The sequence below is a fragment of the Plasmodium sp. gorilla clade G2 genome (genome assembly GCF_900097015.1).
Source record: "Plasmodium sp. gorilla clade G2 genome assembly, chromosome: 11".
In the NCBI taxonomy this organism is placed as follows: Eukaryota; Apicomplexa; class Aconoidasida; order Haemosporida; family Plasmodiidae; genus Plasmodium; species Plasmodium adleri (nom. inval.).
In genome coordinates, this window is record NC_041703.1 from 907501 (window position 1) to 928732 (window position 21232).

Genomic DNA, 21232 nt, shown 5'->3' on the forward strand with positions numbered 1-21232 from the left:
TATTATTTTATTATATATATAAAAAACAAAACCTGATTAAAAAACTGTGACCATTTTTTATACAGGTTTGTTAAATTGAATATATTATATAAAGAAAATAAATGAAATATTAAAAAGAACAACCCGAAAATAAAAGGAAAAAAAGAAAAAGAAATAAATAACAAAACCGAAAAATGACATCAAACTTGTATATAATATATTATATATATATTTCATATATTTATTTTTTTTCTTTTAATATATATATATATATATATAGATATATATATACATGTGTGCACCATGCAACTTGTTTTTTTTTGAACTAAATTTTTTTTTTTTTTTTTCAATCTTTTTAAACCTAATATTTTTAGAAGCAATAGTAATAAAAAATATATTTTTTTTAATATTTATAGAATCCCTTTTTTTTTCTTTTTTTTTAATGTTAATTCATTTTATATGAATATTTAATTTTTTTTTTTTTTTTTTTTTTTTTTTTTGCCTTCGGTTGTTATAATTACAACTTCAATAGAATTAAAAAAAACATTTCTCTACAGAATTCATATTTAAAATGAAAAATATAAATAAATATAATAAAATAAAGGATATAAAAAAATATATGAGCAAAGTTTATGTATTTTTTTCTTTTTTTTTATTATTATTATTGATTAAAAAAATTTGTATATTTTTATTTCAACACAAAAAAAAAAAATAATAAATAATAAATAAAATAATAACAAAAAAAAGGAAAGTATAAAAATAGAATAAAATAAAATAAAAAGGAAAACAAAATAATAGTTAATAGATTAAAAAGTAAAAAAATAAAAAAAAATAGTAGTAAATAAAAACATCTCAAATGTGTCATATGCTTAATCTCTCACAGTTTGGTAGAGCTTCTTTTTTTTTTCTTTTTTTTTTTTTTTTTTTTTTTTTCTTTTTTTTTCTTTTTTTGGTTTCTTTTAATAGCAATTTTTAATTTATATACTATCATGTTTCATTAAAACATTTGAAGATTCCAATTTTCTTATTCGTTGTTCAAGTTTTTGTAATTCTTCTATATTTATATTTTTTGAAAGGAGTTTTTCGCATTGTTCATTTAATTTTTCCAATTCTATAAAAAAATAAAGAATAAAATAAAAATAAAAGTGATATATATATATATATATATATTTGATGCGTTTATATGTGTGTGGACATATAATTGTAGAAACATAAATATATATAAATATATATAAATAAATATATATTCATATTTATATATTTATATTTAAATTCCTTGTCATGTGTTCTTTTTATCTTACCACAAAATTTGGCCTCAAAGGCTTTCATCATAAAAGTTATTTTATTTATATCTTCTTTCAATTCTGTAATTTTTGTTTCAAATTCTGATATATTAAGATTTTCGTTCTCAGAGGATGTTTCATTAATATTTTTCATTCTCGTATTTAATTGTTCTATCTTTCCTGTCAACGTTTTATAAGATACATACGTTACAAGTGGTGACATACTAAATACATCTGAATAATCATCTGAATTATCTGTACCTCCAAAAACAAACAAGGATTTTTTATATGGAAGGAAACATAAGGAACCATAATATCCTCTATCAAAATTCTTTGATGTACTTATATCAACTTCAAACCATGAAAACGTGAATATGTTTAATGCGTACATATCTAGGAAAAAAAAAAAAAATATATATATATATATATATATATATAAACATAATAATCCTCTTTTTTTTTTTTCTTTTTTTTTTTTTTTTTGATATGTATGGTCTTATTAAATTTCAATATTATTACATATATTTTTTCACTTCTTTTTTTATACCTGATAAAGCATAATTGTCAATCCAGCCATTAGTTATACCACCATATATTATCATCCATTCGTTATCAAAAAGCTGAGAAGAATGGCTAGTTAGGGAAAAAAAAAAAAAAAAAAAAAAAAAAATATATGAACAGTTCAGGTAAATAACATATATTGATAAATATGTTAATATAATATTGTAAGAACAAATATAAATATTATTAATATATATACACACACGCACATATATATATGGATAGAGAAAAAAAGAAAAAAAATGTGCATATATAGAATGTTTATATTCATATAAGCATATATATATATATATATATATATATATATATATATATATATTTATATATTTATATATTTTATTTATTTATTTATATTTTTGACTTACCCCCAACGAGCACAAGGTTTTGATCCTGAAGAATTGGTAATTTCTTTCCATCTGTTTGTATTAATATTAAAAATCCAAGTATCACCTAAGGCTGCATTATATCCCTTTTTATTTCCTCCAAATAAAAAGACCAATTTAGCATTTCCATAGACAGAAAATATTAAACTGTGAGCATATCTTGGTTCAGGAATTCTATCAATTTGTTTAATTGGTCTCCATGAATTTTTAGAGAAGCACCACATATCAGCTAATAATGAATTATTAACATCTAATCCTCCATGAATATATAAAAAATCATTAAAACTGAAAGAAGCATGTTTATATCTTGCACGTGGGCAAAGTTTATTTCCAATAAGTTCCCATTTCTTTGCTTGAAAATCAAATTTATATGTTTCATCAATAATTTCATCTTTTTCATTAATACCTCCAAATATTATAATATATTTTTTATTATCTTCTGTTATAACATTACCTGAACAAAATGCCCTAGGGACAATATCATTTGAATTTAAACGCATTTTTTCAAATAAATTAATACCAGGAACATATCTTATAAAATTCTCAATACATTTGTCATGTAACATACCACCATATATACAAATATCTCCATTTATTTCAACAGTCACATGTCCTTTTGTTTTTTTAAAACATCTTTCATCATGCATAATTTCTGTAAGATGAAAAACTGGAGGGGATAAAAATGCTTTTGACACATCACCATTATATTGAAATCTTGTATCTTGTGTTTTTGCACTGGTATTTATATTTGCACTTATGGTTGTAGTTGTATTTGTATCTACATTTGTATCTGCATTTATGGTTGTAGTTGTATTTGTATTTGCATTTGTATCTGCATTTGTATTTGTATTTATATTTGTAGTTATATTTGTAGTTATGTTTGTATTTATGTTTGTATTTTCATCCTTATTAGATAAATCTGTTTTTTTAATATTTTCTATCAAACTTTCTGCTGTTCCTTGTGTATTAGAAACAGGTATTGGTTGTTGTTCTGATGCTATTGTTTTTTGTTCTTCTGAAATGTTTCCATCGTTGGTGTTATTAGTAGTCGATTGAGTTGTTAAGCTAGCTTTCCTTTCTTCACTTAAAGTTATTTCTGGTTGTGTAGTATTTGGACTTGCCATCATTAATAAGTAAATGCATAAATAAATATAAATATATATAAATATATATATAAAGATATATATATATATATTTATATATCAGTTAATATAATAATATTATGGCACATATGAAATATATATCTATATCTTCAACCTGCATATATATATACACTTATACACGTATATGTTATAGAATCGAATATGTATATTATCTATATAAAATTGAATAAAAAAATTCAATTTTTTCTTTAAAAAAAATATATATCTTATATAAAATAATAGTATATAATATATTTAAAAATATAAAGATGAGAAAAAAAAAAAATATATATATGTATATATATATTTATTTATTCATGTTACATTCCTAAATTTTTTATATTATGAAAAAATTATTATTTTAATTTAATGCTTTAATTAATATTCCTAAAAAATTCAAATCATAAATATAAATATAAATATACATATATATTTTATTTATTATTTATTTATTTTATTTTTTAATTATTAAAATGGTGGTTGTAGTACTCCATATGTTGTTTTTACTAGAAAGTACAAAAAGAAGAAAAAAAAAAAAAAAAAAAAAAAAACTTAAAATGAATGGATCCTAAAAATCACAGTTCACAAAATATTTGTTCTTAATGTGTAAAATAGATCATAATTAACTTTTTTTTATTGACTTTTAAAGTGGTAAAAAAAAAAAAAAATAAATAAATATATCAATATACTTAATAAATGTGTTTCTATAATTTTCTACAAAATGACGGACAAGTTCTTTCATGGTTGTTATATAAAATAGTACATAAAAAAATATATTATTATATATATTAAATATAGGCATAAACATGTATATATGTTTAATATTTTTATTAATATTTATACTACAAAAAGGGGTATCAGAAAATTTACATAATAAATAATATATATATATTAAATATATATGTAATATATAAGGACCATATTTTTTATGAACTCAAAAAGAACATTTTTTTTTTTTTTTTTTTTTTTTTTTGATATAAAAAAAATTAAGTCCCACTTTAACATTTGCATAATTTTTAATATAGTGTTATATATTATATATATGTGTAAATAAGTTCTTTTCTTTTTTTTTTTTTTTTTTTTTTTTTTTTTGGTTGTTTGTTTTTCTAATATTATAATTTTATTTTTCTTTACAACATATATATATATAATATATATATAATTTGTTGTAATAATATGTAATCAATAAAAATTACAAATCCACTTAATATAATTTTTTTTTCTTTCTTTTAAATGTTTTTATTATTTATATATAGTTGTTAATATTATATAAATTGTACTATTTTTTCCTTATTCTTTTTTTTTTTTTTTTAAGTTCTATATAAACGTGCATTATATAAATATTAAGATTAAATCTTAATAAAATATATTATATATAAATATAACCATTTATTATTGAATTAATATATATATATATATATATATATATATATTTATATAATTATAGATACCAATTTTCATTTTTTAACCTTTAATATTTAAATAATAGAAAAAAAAAAAAAAAAATGTAGATAATTTTTTTTATATATTGGTCCATTTATTTATTTTTTTATTTTCCCCGCCTGACCAATATCATAATTATAAAATTATATTTTTAAAATAAATTTATAAATAATTTTAAGGTTTGTAAAACTGAACAGGTTGTTTATAGGAAGAATAAAAAAAAAAAAATAATAATCCCCACATAAATATATAAATATATATATATATATAAAGGTGTAAAATATGTAAATTTTTTGTTCTATATATAAAATATATATATATATATATATATATATATATATATATTTTAATGTAACATGTAATAATAATTATTATTTTTATATAATTAGTATATTTTAAAAATCCAAGGTTATAAATATATTATATTATAGTTATGTGGAATATTTTTTGAATCCTTAACAAGTATTATTAGAAAATTCCTTTTTTTTCTAATAAATAATTTTTTTTTTAAGGTGTATGTTTTTAGACGTACTAAAAAAAATTGTATATATAAATATATAAAATATATATATATATTAATATATTTTGAAGCTGATTTGAAAATTATAGAAACTTTTTTTTATAATAAAAAAAATGTAACAAATACAAATAGGAATATGCAATAATATATATGAACATATATATTATGCATATATAATAGTATGAACTTTTCATCAACTTCATTTTTTTTTTTTTTTATTAATATTTAAAATTTGACATAAAGAACATAAATATATTTTTTTTAATAAATAAAAAATATAATATAGAAGGCGATAATAATTTTATTTTAAGTGACGATCTAAGTTATCTTTTATGTAACGTTAAAAAAAAAAAAAAAAAAAAAAAAAAAAAAAATTAACATATTATACATAAAATATATATATATATTTTTGTATTATGAAATAATATAATATGATTAATTTTATGATAAAGTTATAAGGACGAGCCTGTTGATTACTTTTTCTATTTCGATCTTTAAAATTAAAGGAAAAAAAAAAAATATATATATAAATATACATTTATTATATTATATTATTATTTCATTTGATTTCATTTTATTTTTTTTATGTATAATATATTTATATATAATATAATATGATGGATAATAAAATTGAGGAAAATATATTTGAAAATATGACGAGAGAAGAAAAAGAAGTTTTATTAGAAGCTAACACAAAAAGAGAATGGGAGTCAGATGGTCAGTGGTTAAAAAGAAAAGAATTTTTATTAAAGATGTTAAGTTATCACAAAGAACATAATTTACAAATAGATGTAGAGAAATTTTGTAAAATGGGTCATATGTATTATAATGTAAAATATTTAAGTTGTTCATATAATTCTCAGATACTTGAAGAAATGAAAAAATATGAGGAAAGTTAAAAAAATATATATATATATATATATATATATATACATATATATGTAAATTTTTATATATATTTGAGATATATGACCTCTTTAATTTTTATTATATGTACAAATATTCATATTATATTAATCTATTCATATAATATAAATATATATATATATTTTTATATGTTTTGTAAATTTATAATATTTAAAATTAAAAACGTTTCCAGTCTTATAAAATAAAACATTTGAAAAGCATTTCACATAATAAATAAATAAATAAATATATATATATTTATTTACATATGTCATAATTAAAGCATTTTAAAATGAAGAAAAAAAAAAAAAAAAAAATATACATACATAAATATATAAATATATAAACATATATATATATATATATATATATATTTATATATTTATCTTTTTATATTTATATATTGTTAAAGACCTTGGTTTGAGTTAAATTCATTTATTTGATTAAATTTCATTGAGTTTACATCCAAGAGCTTTTTAAATTTATCTATTAGCTCTTGAATTGTATAGACATGTTGATTGTTTTGATCATCTCTATCTCTTAATGTTACAGTGTTTGTTGTTAATTCCTTTTCACCCACTACAAGAATATAATTAAATTGTTTTAATTGTGCTTCTCTTATTTTTTTGTTTAATGTATTGACTGAGAGATCTATATCTACATCAAACAGATTATTATTTAATGTTTCATATACATAATTAGCATAATCATTATACTTATCACTTACAGGTAAGACCATAGCTTGTCTAGGTGATAACCAGAAAGGTAATTTACCAGCTGTGTGTTCAATTAATATAGCAACAAATCTTTCAACAGAACCTAAAATAGCTCTATGTATTATTATTGGTCTTTCGAATCCTTTTTTTAATAACCCTTCTTCATTTGTATTGTGATTTAATGAATTATTATGAGATTTATTATTATGTTCATTATCATTTTCTCCATCTTTAAATTCTTTCTTTTCATCATTATTAATATTATCATTATTATTATTTTCTTTTTTTTCATTTTCTTTTTTTTCATTTTCTTCATTATAATTTACATATTCTTTATTTTTATATTGCAGATTAAACCTAACAGGTAATTGAAAATCTAGCTGTATGGTTCCACATTGGTGGGTTCTATTTAAACTATCTTTTACAAGTATATCAATTTTTGGTCCATAGAAAGCACCATCTCCTTCATTTATTTTCCATTTAATATTTGCTGCATCTAGAGCATCTTTTAAATGTTGTTCTGCTAGATTCCATGTGGATATTTGTCCTATAAATTTCTTAGGTCTTGTTGAAAGAAATAGTTCATATTTGAATCCAAATAAATTATAAACATAGAAAAGAAAGTTTAATGTATTAAGAACTTCTTGTTTGATATGATCCATTGAACAAAAAATATGAGAATCATCTTGCTGGAATCTTCTGACACGTGTTAAACCACTTAAGCTACCTGATATTTCATTTCTATGTAGAACACCAAAATCAGCTAGGCGTACAGGTAAAGATCTATATGAAACATTTAATTGTTTAAACATTAAACAATGTCCTGGACAATTCATAGGTTTCATACCCCATTCTTTATTTTCAACATTAAATAAAAACATACAATCTTTATAATTTTGATAATGTCCTGATGTTTTCCACAATTCACAACTAAAAACATTTGGTGATATAACTTCTTCATATTTTCTTATTCTATATTCTTTTCTTATAAATTCTATTAATTTATTATAAATTTTTGAACCATGAGGTAACCAAAAACATGAACCAGGTGATGTCTCTTTTTCAAAAAAAAATAAATTTAATATTTTCCCTACATTACGATGATCTCTTTTTTTAGCTTCTTCTAAAAATTTTAAATATTCTGTTAATTCACTTTTTTTTTGAAAACTTATACCATATATTCTTTGTAAGCTATCATTTTCTTTTTGTCCTAACCAATATGCTGAAGAATTTTTTAATACTTTAAATGTTTTCACTTTTCCTGTATTCTTTATATGTGGACCTAAACATAAGTCAATAAAATTGCCACATTTATAAACACATGTCTTTTTATTATCTGGAATCTTTGATCTTATAAGTTCTAATTTAAATGGGTTATATTCAAATAATTCTAATGCTTCTTCTTTTGTACATACAACCTTTTCAAACGCTACATTTTCTTTTACTAACTTATTAAATTCATCTTCTATTCTTTTATAATCTTCATTGTTTATAGAAAAATTATTTAAAAATATATCATAATAAAAACCTTCTTTTAAAGCAGGACCGATAGTTAAAAATCCTCCATATAATCTTTCTAAACTGCTTCCTAAAATATGAGCAGATGAATGCCAAAAAACTTTCTGTCCTTCTTCTGATTGGATATTAATGAATTCCAATTTGCAGTTCCCAATCAATGGAACATTCAGATCCCACAAAAGACTTTTCATAACATTATTATTGTTATTATTGTGGTTTTTATTATTATTACCATTATCATTTTTATCATTATCATCATTTTTAACATTATCATCATTTTTATCATTATCATCATTTTTTTTATTATCATCATTTTTATTATTATCATCATTTTTAACATTGTTATCTTGTTTGTTCTTCTCTTCATCCGTATTGTCATTTTCCTCATTATGATCATCTTCCTCTTCTACGTCACATAATTCCACATCTACCTTTTCTAAATATGTTACTTTACATACTATAGAATCTTCAGCTAGCCTTTTTGATATGGAAAGAGCTATATCAAAAGGTGTGGTCACATAACTTTCTCCCGATTTAATAGAACCATCCAATAATTCAATATTTATAGGTCTCTTTAGTTGTTCCACATTTTCTTCTAATTCCTTTTTACGTTTTTCCTTTATTTCATTAAATTTTTCTAATCTTCTTTTTATAAATTCAGGATTTTCTTGTACCACCAGTTTTTTTTTCATAACCTCTACATCGTTCGTATTACAATTATTATTAATGCATGAAGAAAACATTTTTCTATTATATATATAATTATTTTTATTAATAAATAATTTTAAAAGATGTTTTTTAGTTTTTAGGTTTTTATGATTGTCGAAAATATTATCTCTTTTTTTAGTAATCCAGTTATTATTTCTTCTATGTAATATTAATAAGTTATTATATGGTTCATTAATAAGTTCTTTCTTATAATTATTTGTATAAAAAAAAGAACCTTCTTCTTTTTTATTATTCTTATTAATCTTAATCTTAATTTTATTCTTATTCCTATTCTTCTTATTATTCTTATTAATATTATTAATATTAATATTATTGTATGAATGATGAAATATATGAGGTTCTTGTTTATTGGTTATTATATTTAAAACTATTTTATTATTCTTTAAAGACTTTAAAATAGCATTACTTTTACATATCTTGCTTAGAAGAAAAAAAATAACCATAATTATTTTTTTCATTCACAATTCATGGAAATTATTAAAAAAAATATAAAACAAAAAATATACATATATTATATATTTTTTTTATGAAAGGGGATAAAATTATTTTTAAAAAAAAAAATATAAAAATATTATATACAAAATAAAAATAAAAATAAAAATATATATATATATATATGTATATATTGATAAAATGGTTTGATTTTTTTTTTTTTTTTTTTTTTTTTTTTGTATAATATAAAATAATAGAATAATTTTATTTTTAATAACATTTTTTGTGCAACATGTAATTTAAAAATAATATATTTTAAGCCTTAAATGAATATAAACATATTTAATAAAATATTTTATATATATAATATATATATAATATATATAAATATATATATAGTATATATTATATATTATATATATATTATACATATAAACATATTGATAAAATGGTTTTAATTTTTTTTTTTTTTTTTCAGAATAAATAAAATATCCTAAATAATTTTAACATAATCAAATAAAAATTATATAAATATATTATATGTTTATATATTATATATTATATATTATATATTTGTCGTTATTCTTATATTCTCATAAGAACAGAAAAAAAAAAAAAAACATAAAAATATGTGAACCATATTATATATATATATCAAAATATATGTATAATATGTATTTATATATATATCCTTATATGAACATTTAGCATCAAAAAAAAAAAAAAAAAAAAAAAAAAAAAAATTAAATATATATTAATCACACACAAAAAAAAAAAATAAAATAAATTGTTTTAAAACAAATGATGATAAAACAATTAAAATGTTATATTTACACCATATAAACATAAAATTAATATTTAAAAAAAAAATCATTCGAATATTATAACATCATTCTCTTCAACTTTCAGTTGATTCATATCTGTGATTCTTTCTAAAATGGAACTATCCCTAATAACCTGAAATAAAAAAAATAAAACACATAAAATATAATATAAAATATATATATATGTATGTAATATTTTATTATTTATTTTTTTAAAAAGTACATTTCGAATGAAATCCATTTTATCCTCCTGATATTTTAGTATCACCTTTTCTGAACAACACATGCATTTTTCGAATGGTTCACAGAATAATTTTTTCATATTAAAATTTGCTAAATTAAAATTAATTATATGTGGTGTAGCACCTAAACATGAAGTGAATACATTAGAAATGTCTGATTTTTTTTGTTGATTAATGTCATTATCATAATTATATATATATTGATCTTTGTCTATATGTGGAGCAAAAAAATATAGAGGATGTTGTGTTAAGGCTAATAATAATTCTGTAGCTATACTACTACTTATATTACTTACACCAGATCGAGTGACTGTACATTTTTCATCGAGGGTTCTATAAGATAAAGAATCTGAAGGAGAATGCATATCATTACAAAAATAACATGCACCTTTAAAATATAAATATGAATGTCTTAAAACAACAAAAGAATCAAAACTTATTGCTACTGTAATTCCTAGAGGAGGCATCTTACATAACGTTTTTACACTTTTAAGTATATTATTATAAAAATTTTCATTATATGTATCATACATATTTATATTATTAAATGATTTATATATATTACTATTTTGTTCATATAAGGAAAATATATCATTAAATGGATTATCCATATTTTTTCTACATTCTGGATTTTTTATATATTCATGTGTAATGATATTTTCTTCTTCACATAATAAAATATTACAATTATTATTATTACGATTAATATTATTATTATTGTTATTATTATTACTATTAATATTACTATTACTGTTAATATTATCACCATTATTTACCCCCTTCTGTAATTCTTTCAAAGAATTATATTGCTTTTCTGCTATCATTAAACACGGAAAATATCGTGACTCCTTCGAATCAGTTAATAAAAATACGACATCATGATTATGAATTAAATCATCCAATTCATTTATTGTATCCTCCAGATTTTCATTCAAATAATTTAAATGACCAGGCATAGGTATATCCATTACCTTTGTTCTTATATTTAAATCTGGACAAATCTTTAATAAGTTTTTTTTCGCTGCTACACATTTGTATTCACCTATCTTACCATATTTCTCTGCATCTTCTAAGGTATATAAATATTGTCTACTAATATTAGAAAAAGACACACGCGAATTGTCAATAAACGTATAATTTTGTATTCCCCATGATACACAATTACGAGCTACCATACAACCTAAGGTTCCTAATCCTATGATTAATATTTTTAATTTTTTTATATTTTCAAATTTTAAATCTTTTAATATCTTCCATTTTATTAGTTTTATATTTAATTCTAACGAAATCCTTTGAATCGTATCTTTATTTATAAAATCATTTAAATTTATAATACATATAATACTTTTTTTCTGTTTTTTCTTCTCTTCAAAATATTTCCATCCACATAATATATTATACACTTTATTATCATAATATAATTTATTATAATTCTTTATTATATTTTTATTTTCTTCATTTTTATACATCCATTCTGTTATATAATTATTATCTTCTTTTCTTATATTTAAACTAGATCTTAAACTTTTACATGCATTTATACAATTATTTTTATCACATGTGTCATCATTTTTTTGTAATATGTCTATATCTTGTTTATTCAATGAATCCTCTTTTTTGTCATCTAAATATGTGTTCATATAATTGGCTTCCTTGTCATAAATAAAGTGAATTTTATCTGGAACTTTTACCTGAAATAATGAAGAATTTAAAACGTACTTAATTAGATGATTAGGACATGTATTATTATTGTTGTATTTAACATTTTTATTATCCTTTATGTAAGTATTATTAACGTTCATATTATTTTCTTCTTGACTAGATGAGTGTTCTATATTATCATATGAACATACATTTGTAAGATCATCTCTCCAGTCATTGTTATAATTGTTAATAATATTATAATTAACTTTGCATATTTTTGAAACAGGAGAAAAAGATACATCATGATGAGACAAGCAATTATTAATATGATTATATTGAAAAGAATTATTCTTATCACTACTAATATTTTTATGTATATCACTATTAATGTCTTTAGATTTATCCATATAATTATCCTCATTAATATTATCATTATTATCACCATTGTGATTTTTTTTTTTTTTTTTTGTATTTTCCATTTTTGTGACTACATTTGGATAGCGCCAAATAAATCCCTCTTCAGATTTGAAGGTGCAAACAAACTGTTCTCTCAATAAAGAGATATCTCTAAAAGCCAATATATCTATTTGAAAATTATACAATTCATATTTTAGAGTTAAACAATATAATAAATTTCTAAAATCCCAAGACAAAGAATTGAATATATAATTTATATCAATAAAACATATATATAAATCAAAAAAGTCTTTTTTAATATATCTTAAAATTTTATCTTTTGAATTTTTTATATCATCTTTTAATTCAGATAGTGCATTAATAGGTAATATGACCATATCATAATTTTTATGTAGCATTGAATAGTTATTATTATTACTATTACTATTATTATTATTATCAAATGAATTATATTCTTTGTGGTGATAATCATTTTGTGATGTATCATCACTTTTTAAATATTCAAATAATTTATAAAAACTATTTATTTGATAAAATTCTTTTTTTGATTTTTCATGTTCTTGACAATTTATATTAGAATAAAATTTATTGATATATTCATCATAATATTCTTTATTATTCATTTTATGAAGAGGAGTATTATCAAATTTGAGTAATAAGAATATATTCATATTAAGAAACATTTTATAATTATTAAAATAATCATCTATTTTATAAGATAGATAAAATAAATCTATAATATTGATTTGTCTATTTTCAGTATTTATATAAATATATTTTGAATCTATATAGAAAAAATACCTTGTACTATTTTTTGTCAATTTATAATAATTATCTTTTGGTTTTATAATAGGATTTGCTATACTATAATAACATATATATTTTTTTAAATCCAAAAAACTAAGTATTAAATATTTATTTATCTTTTCTAAAACATTTGAACAATTTTCTTTATAAGCCCAAAAATTATCATCATAAATATTGTTATCAATATATAAATTCATATCTTTATAATCTATATCATTTTTTTCATTATTTATATAACTTTTTAAATTTTTTAATGTATAATTTATATGATCATCTTTATTACATTTTAAAAATTCTTCTAATGTATTAAAATTTAATAAACAACCAATATAATTATTTCTATAATTATTCATTATATAGGGTATTTTATCAATATTTTTATTCTCATCATTTATTATATCATCACTACTACTCTGTATTGTTTTAATACAATCATTTGTTTCAATATTATTTATTTCCTTTTCATTATGAAAATTTTCATATTTTAAAAAAGATTTTTTATTAATTTCTATTGTTCTTACATGAATAAAAGGATGTGTAAACTCTATCAAATATGTCTTTAATACATTATATTTATAACCTAATTTTATTTTCTTCAAATAAGTACTCGAATATAAATTAACATAATTACTTTCTAGCTTATATATATTTATTTTTTGTTCGTGTAATTGAGTAAAATAAGAAATGTCTATTTTGAACTCATTGTTATTGTGTTTTAATATGTAAGAACTTTTATTCTCCTCTTCGATTTTTTTTTTCATTCTCTCTTTTAATCATATTATACATACATAAATAAATACATACATATATATATATATATATATATATATATATATATATATATATCTTTATATATATGGCAAACTTTTTTTCTTTTGCAACAAAAAGAAATTTAAAAAAATAACATGTAAATATATATATATTCATACATATTCTATATATATTCTTATATGTCATATGTATGGCTGTGAATACTCTTATATGCTTTTTTATTTATTTTTATTTTTTTCAAAAAAAATGAACAATACTTGAATTTTAAAAATTCACAACTCCTTTTTTACAGATACGTTAGGATAAAAAAAAAAAAATTAAACAGAACAAATTTATTCATGAATATATAAAATTATTTACAAACGTTGTAGTATTCTTATATATTTAATATAAAAAAAAAAAAAAAAAAAAAACATATTTAACCCTAAAAAAACTATAGTATTACAATGTGTATTATTCAATATAAATTTATGTTTATATATATTTATTTTATATGTAAAATAATAAAATTGATTTATGACAAAAATTAATGGAAATATTTGAAAAGTTATAATATGGTGTTAATTATGCGTAAAAAAAAAAAAAAAAAAAAAAAATGAAAGAGCACCAAGAAAACCTTTTTTTTTTCTTTACTAATATATAAATGAATTCTCTTCAAGAATAAACACGTATAAATAATAATATATATATATAATTATTTATATATAAGATCATTATTATTTTTATATATATTATTATATACTTTTATTTCTTATTTTTTTTTTTTTTTTTTGTAACAATTTAAAATAAAATATATACAACCTAATACATATTCATATTGCATTATAAAAAGCATACAAAAATAGTATTAAAGAATAACATGTAATTTCCTATTTATAAATAAGAACACCATGTACACAAAAAAGAAAATATATATATATATATATATATATATATATATATATTACTAAATATTATTTGCATATTTCTTTACTCAAATCCAACATTTTCAAATGATCATTATAGTTATCATATTATATTTAAGAAAAAAAAAAAAAAATAATTAATTTATATAAGTTTTTCTAACCATAAGTTTTTATTTTTTCTTCTTTTTTTCAATTTATTTTAATTCATATGAAAAAAATATACAACAACAAAATAACATTTAAAATATTATACATACATATATATATTTATATATATATATATATGTGTGTGTGTACATGTATGTATTTTTTTTTTTTTTTTTTTTTTTTAAATGATTGTTCATAATTATTTATCAATTTTTATTTATGAACAGTTCAGGTAAAAATGATTTTTAAAAAAAAAAAAAAAAAAAAAAAAAAAATGGCTAGTTGATTTATGCTCCTTTCTTTTTAGCAACACCAACAGTTCTTCCTCTTCTACCAGTAGTTTTGGTGTGTTGACCACGAACTCTTAATCCCCAGTGGTGACGTAAACCTCTGTGTAATCTAATTTTCTTCATTCTTTCTAAATCTTCACGTAAGTATGAATCAAGTTGGTTAGCAATAACATGAATATTTTTTCCTTCTTTCAAATCCTTTCTCCTGTTTAAAAACCAATCAGGTATTTTAAATTGGGTAGGAGTACTCATAATATGTACGATCTATAAAAAGGGAAGAAAAAAAATATATGTACAAATGTATATATTTTTAAATACATAATTTGGTAAAATGTATATGATATATGAAATTCAAAAGGGGATAAATAAAAGTATGTATTTATATTCCTCAAAATGAGATAAAATAAATAAATATAAATATATAAATATATACATATATATAAATATATACATATATACATATATACATATATATGGTATCATTTTGTTATTATTACATTATCTATTTCTTCAGTAGTTAATTCTCCAGCTCTTTTAGTAGGGTCAACATTTGCTTGTTTACATATAACAGTTGCCATTCTCTTTCCAATACCTTTAATAGCTGTTAAGGCAATAATTACTTTTTCTTTTCCATCTACATTTGTATTTAAAATTCTTAATATATGTTGAAAATCATTATTATCTATTACTTGAAGTGACATTTTTAATAACACTTTTAAAAAAATAAAATAAAATATAAAATATATATATAATATATATATTAATTAAAAATAAATTATATTTTAAATTTAAATGAAGTAAATTAAATTTTCCTTAAATAATCATAAAAAAAAAAAAAATTATATATGATATTTTGAGAAAATTATATATTTTGGAAAAAAATATATTTCTTATATTATTTTATTGATTCTTATTTTTTAATTTTTTTACAAAAATATTTTTAAAACATATATGTTTTTTTTCTTTTCGTAATTTTAAAATAAAACTTTATTTTTCTTATATATTACGTATCTTTGAAATGTTTTTAATTATATATATTATAATATATATATGTATATATTATTATATATATATATATATTTTTTATATAATTATTATTATAATTAGGGATTTCAATAATATATAATAATTATATGTATATTTCATAATTCTTTTAAAATAAATAATGATATAGTAATATAGCTCTTATAATAAATAATTTATATATATATTATATAAATATATCATTATATTATTCTTGTTCTTATATACCTTTAAAATATGCGTGTTGTATTTTATAATATATATATATTATAAATTTTTTTGTTTATGCGATATATCTAAATAAAACGTAAGTATATATATTAATAGGGGAATATATTAAAAAGTTATTAAGCTAAAATATATATTATATAATAAAAGATTCTATTTATATATAATATTATATTATAATTAAAAAGTACCTTTCATTATTTTTTTTTTTTAATGGCCCTTATATAAAATAACAATATTATTTTTATAAAAGTAGGTATGTATATATATTCATATGTATATATATATATATATATATATATATATTATATAATAATATATATGCAAATTTTGTTAATATTTTTAATATATATAAAAAAAGTGCATTAAGGGGATGAACTATATATATAATATATATATCATATAATAGTACAAATAAATTATATTAAAAAAAAATATATTTATATATGATGTGATGTATTTTATATAAAATATATTTTTTTTTATATTATTTCAATATTTAATTTGTATTGTATATAATATATTTTTTTAATTTATATAAATACTATAATAAGATTATATAAATATTTCACGACTTTATATAATATAAAATATATATATATTATATATATGTGAATGCGTAAAATAATATAATATTAAGAGAAACCAAAAAAAAAAAAAAAAAAAAAAAAAAAAATTGCACTATATTTTTTATATGTATCATATATTATAACACATATTTTATTATTACCATTTAATTGTATACGATTTTATGTCGGAAGACGTGTATGCTTTTTACAAAGCCCCTCCAAAAGTTATATAATATAATGGAAAAATAAAAAAAAGAAAAAGAATAATTTTCATTTTATTGTGTTAAAATATTATATATATATATATATATATATATATATATATATATATATGTAGCCCGTTTGAATTTTTTTCTTTTTAACGTTTTATTTCACAAAAAAGAAAGGAAAAAATATATATTTTTTCTTTTTTTGTTACGGTCTTTTTCAAAAAAAAAAAAAAAAAAAAAAAAAAAACACATTTGTGAGACAATAAGGTTACTCATAAATTTATATATATTTCTTTTTTTTTTTTTGTATAAAATATATGAGAAAAGTATACACTTATAGGTAATATATATTTTATATTAAAATGTGTTATTTATAAATTTTAAATAAATATATATTTTTTTTTCATGTAATTGTTATATATATATTATTTGGGAAAATAATATATTTGCCGTATTTGTCATTATATATATGTTATAATTTTTTTTTTTTTTTTTTTTTTTTTTATTATACCACAAAATGTGATGTTATAATATTTTAAAGATGATACATATATTAAAAGAATAAAAACACATAAATAATGATTAATGGAAAATAAAAAAAGGATAAAATATTCTAATTAAAATATATAAAATTTTATTTTTCATAATTTTTTTTTTTTTTTTTGTGTAATTTGAAACAAGCACATTTTAAAATAATAATAAAAAGGTTACAAATGAGTATTTTCATGAAATTATGTAATTTTATTATAAAGGCATGAAAAATAGGATATCAAAAATTAAAATACATAGATAAAGAAAAAATATATAAAAAGCATAAGTTTTTTGAAATATTGTAATGGTATAACTAATTTGTTATATATATATATATATATATTATCTATTTTTTTATTTTTTATTTTTAATTTTTTATTTTATTATTTTTTTTGTTAAATATATTTAAGGCTTCCCATTTCAATATAATGAATGCAAAAATTATGATATGAAAAAAAAAAAATGGATTTTCGTAACAACAAAAATAATAATGATTCAAACAATGTAATTATAATAAACGATGAAATAAATTCTGATATTTCATTAGAAAGTTGTGAAGAGGAGGTTGATAATTATGATCAATATTGTGATAATTTTTTAAAACATAAAAGTGCTAATACAAATATAAATGTTAACCATAACTATAACGATAATTTAAAAAATAAAAACAATAATATTATCATAGATCTAACATTAAGTGATAATTCAAATAAAGATTTTGTAGAACATGAAAATGTAAAAAAAAATTCGGTGGATAATTTAAGAGAAGGTAATAATCCTTCAAATATTTCGGTATCTAATAAAGAGTTTATTAATTGTTATAATAATGATAAAGTAAAAAATATTAAAGATAATGAAAAACAAATTGAACAAAATAATGCAGAGAATGAAGGAAGTCAAAAAAAAAATTATATACATATAAATAATACATCCTTTATGAATATATCATGTAATGAAAAAAATAAAAATGAAATAATTAATGAATTTAAAATAAATACAAATGATAATATTAATAATAATACACATTTCGTACATACAATAGAAGAAGATACCCTACATTCAAATAAAGATATTAATTTTAACTATAATAAAAACAATTGTATTAATTTCTTATATAATAAAAGAAATTATGAACAAATGATGGAAAATAATATAAGAACTGATAAAAATAAAAAGCATATAATTATAGAAAATGCCAAGACAACAAATATTACTAGTCCGTGTATTAATTTAGAAGATATAAATGAACATGAACATTTAAATCAAACTCCACAAAAAATAAAAAAAAAAAATTATTATTATAACAACAGTCATAATAATGTAATAGATTTAGATAAAGAAAATGAAGAAACAAAAAATTATTGTTTCTATAAAAATGATCATTCATCAAGTAATAAGAATAGAAAAAAAAATAGTCCAAATCATACTAATCCTTTAAAAAATAATATGTTTAGAAATATATTATTTAATAAAAAATTTAAGATAGAAGACTTGTATTATATAAAATTAAAATATGATGATTTAACAAATATAGAAAAAAAAGAAGAAGAAAATGTTAAAAACTTTTATAATAAATATTATAAATGTTCATTTTATGTAGATAAAAATATAGAGAATATATGTTTAAAAAAATATGATATATGTAACTATTGTAAAAATTGTTTAAAATTTTTAAAATTTTTAATAATTCATGGAAATAAATATAAAGGAAATTTAATCAATATTTTCTTTATATATTCTGATATTCAACAACTTATATTTACATATAAATGTGAAAAAAAACATTTATTCAATATTTCATTATTTCATGTCATACACAATTTATGGTGTCCTCATGATTTCTGCCTTTTTCAATGTAAAGGTAGTTACAACAAAAACTATGCTACCGAATTTTTTCGTTTAAAAGAATTGGATAGTATGGAAAAGCAAAAAAGATTATTCCTACAGGCAAAAGTATTTTGTCTATTTAATTCATACGGAAGTAAAAATAAAAATAAATTCATAAATAAAAAAAATATATATATATATATATGTGTATATTTTTATATGAACAAAAAAAAAAAAAAAATGTATGCACAAATAGCTAGCTGGCTAGCCATATATAATTATATATATATATATATTTATATTTTTTTTTTTTTTTTTTTTTTTTTTTTTTTAGCTTTGCCAGTGAACAACAAAAACGTCGAATCGGAGTGCACCAACGATAGTAATATTTTAACGAAAAAAAATAAAAAGGGATTTATGTATAAGTATTCCCTAGGAATATATAAAAAGACATTATATAATATACAATACATACATATATATATTATAATATTTTTGTGTTTTAAAAAAATATTTTTAGTTGACAGGATTATAAAGAATGCAAATAATCCGTGGGAAGTGCTTCAGGTAAAAATATATATATATATATATATTTATATATTTATATTCATAATTTTTCAATTTTTTTGTGTTTATTTATACATATTAATGTTGTATCACCATGTTGTATATATCAGAATATATTTTAAAGTGTATAAAAAAAAATATGGATATTATATTTTTGTTTAGATGAACATGTATACCAAACTGGATATCTCAGATAAAACGGAATTGAAAAAAATGGCAAGAAAAAATTATCATAAGTTGGCATTAAAAGTTCACCCCGATAAAAATAAAAATGATAATGTAAGTTTTTTTTTATTTTTTTGTTCACAAAAAGAAAATTATTGCCTTAAGATATAATAATTTTTTTCCTAACATATTATTTTACATATAAATATAATTATTTATTTGAGACACAAGTAACATTATAATTTTTTTTTTTTTTTTTTTTTATATTTATAGGCATCCTTGGCGATGAACATTTTAACCAACTCAATGCAAAGCATAATGTCAATATAAAATGGGTTAATGACAAAAGGTGAATTAAACAAGATTTTGGTTTTTTTTTTATATTTATTTTATTGTTAAGAACAAGAATAAAAACTATATATATATATATATATATATATATATTACATGTAGA

At 18.3% G+C, this 21232-nt stretch overlaps 6 protein-coding genes across 6 annotated transcripts; 2 read left to right on the plus strand and 4 right to left on the minus strand.

Moving 5' to 3' along the window:
* Positions 1 to 956: 956 nt before the first annotated feature.
* Positions 957 to 3330, minus strand: PADL01_1124100 (kelch protein, putative; the record flags this gene model as incomplete). The annotated part of the gene is made up of 4 exons (XM_028682708.1): positions 957 to 1090; positions 1281 to 1655; positions 1810 to 1895; positions 2189 to 3330. 4 exons carry the CDS (start codon positions 3328 to 3330, stop codon positions 957 to 959), a joined length of 1737 nt encoding a protein of 578 aa, XP_028538959.1.
* Positions 3331 to 5928: 2598 nt separating this feature from the next.
* PADL01_1124200 (conserved Plasmodium protein, unknown function) lies at positions 5929 to 6210 on the plus strand (the record flags this gene model as incomplete). Its single annotated transcript, XM_028682709.1, has 1 exon — positions 5929 to 6210. One exon carries the CDS (start codon positions 5929 to 5931, stop codon positions 6208 to 6210), a length of 282 nt encoding a protein of 93 aa, XP_028538960.1.
* Positions 6211 to 6623: 413 nt separating this feature from the next.
* Positions 6624 to 9638, minus strand: PADL01_1124300 (threonine--tRNA ligase; the record flags this gene model as incomplete). Its single annotated transcript, XM_028682710.1, has 1 exon — positions 6624 to 9638. The coding sequence occupies one exon, from the start codon at positions 9636 to 9638 to the stop codon at positions 6624 to 6626; it is 3015 nt and encodes a 1004-aa protein (XP_028538961.1).
* Positions 9639 to 10482: 844 nt separating this feature from the next.
* PADL01_1124400 (autophagy-related protein 7, putative) lies at positions 10483 to 14307 on the minus strand (the record flags this gene model as incomplete). The annotated part of the gene is made up of 2 exons (XM_028682711.1): positions 10483 to 10569; positions 10660 to 14307. 2 exons carry the CDS (start codon positions 14305 to 14307, stop codon positions 10483 to 10485), a joined length of 3735 nt encoding a protein of 1244 aa, XP_028538962.1.
* Positions 14308 to 15656: 1349 nt separating this feature from the next.
* On the minus strand, positions 15657 to 16360 carry PADL01_1124500 (40S ribosomal protein S18, putative; the record flags this gene model as incomplete). The annotated part of the gene is made up of 2 exons (XM_028682712.1): positions 15657 to 15923; positions 16157 to 16360. The coding sequence occupies 2 exons, from the start codon at positions 16358 to 16360 to the stop codon at positions 15657 to 15659; spliced, it is 471 nt and encodes a 156-aa protein (XP_028538963.1).
* Positions 16361 to 18681: 2321 nt separating this feature from the next.
* On the plus strand, positions 18682 to 21108 carry PADL01_1124600 (DnaJ protein, putative; the record flags this gene model as incomplete). The annotated part of the gene is made up of 5 exons (XM_028682713.1): positions 18682 to 20200; positions 20381 to 20428; positions 20567 to 20613; positions 20776 to 20892; positions 21052 to 21108. 5 exons carry the CDS (start codon positions 18682 to 18684, stop codon positions 21106 to 21108), a joined length of 1788 nt encoding a protein of 595 aa, XP_028538964.1.
* Between the last annotated feature and the right edge of the window lie 124 nt (positions 21109 to 21232).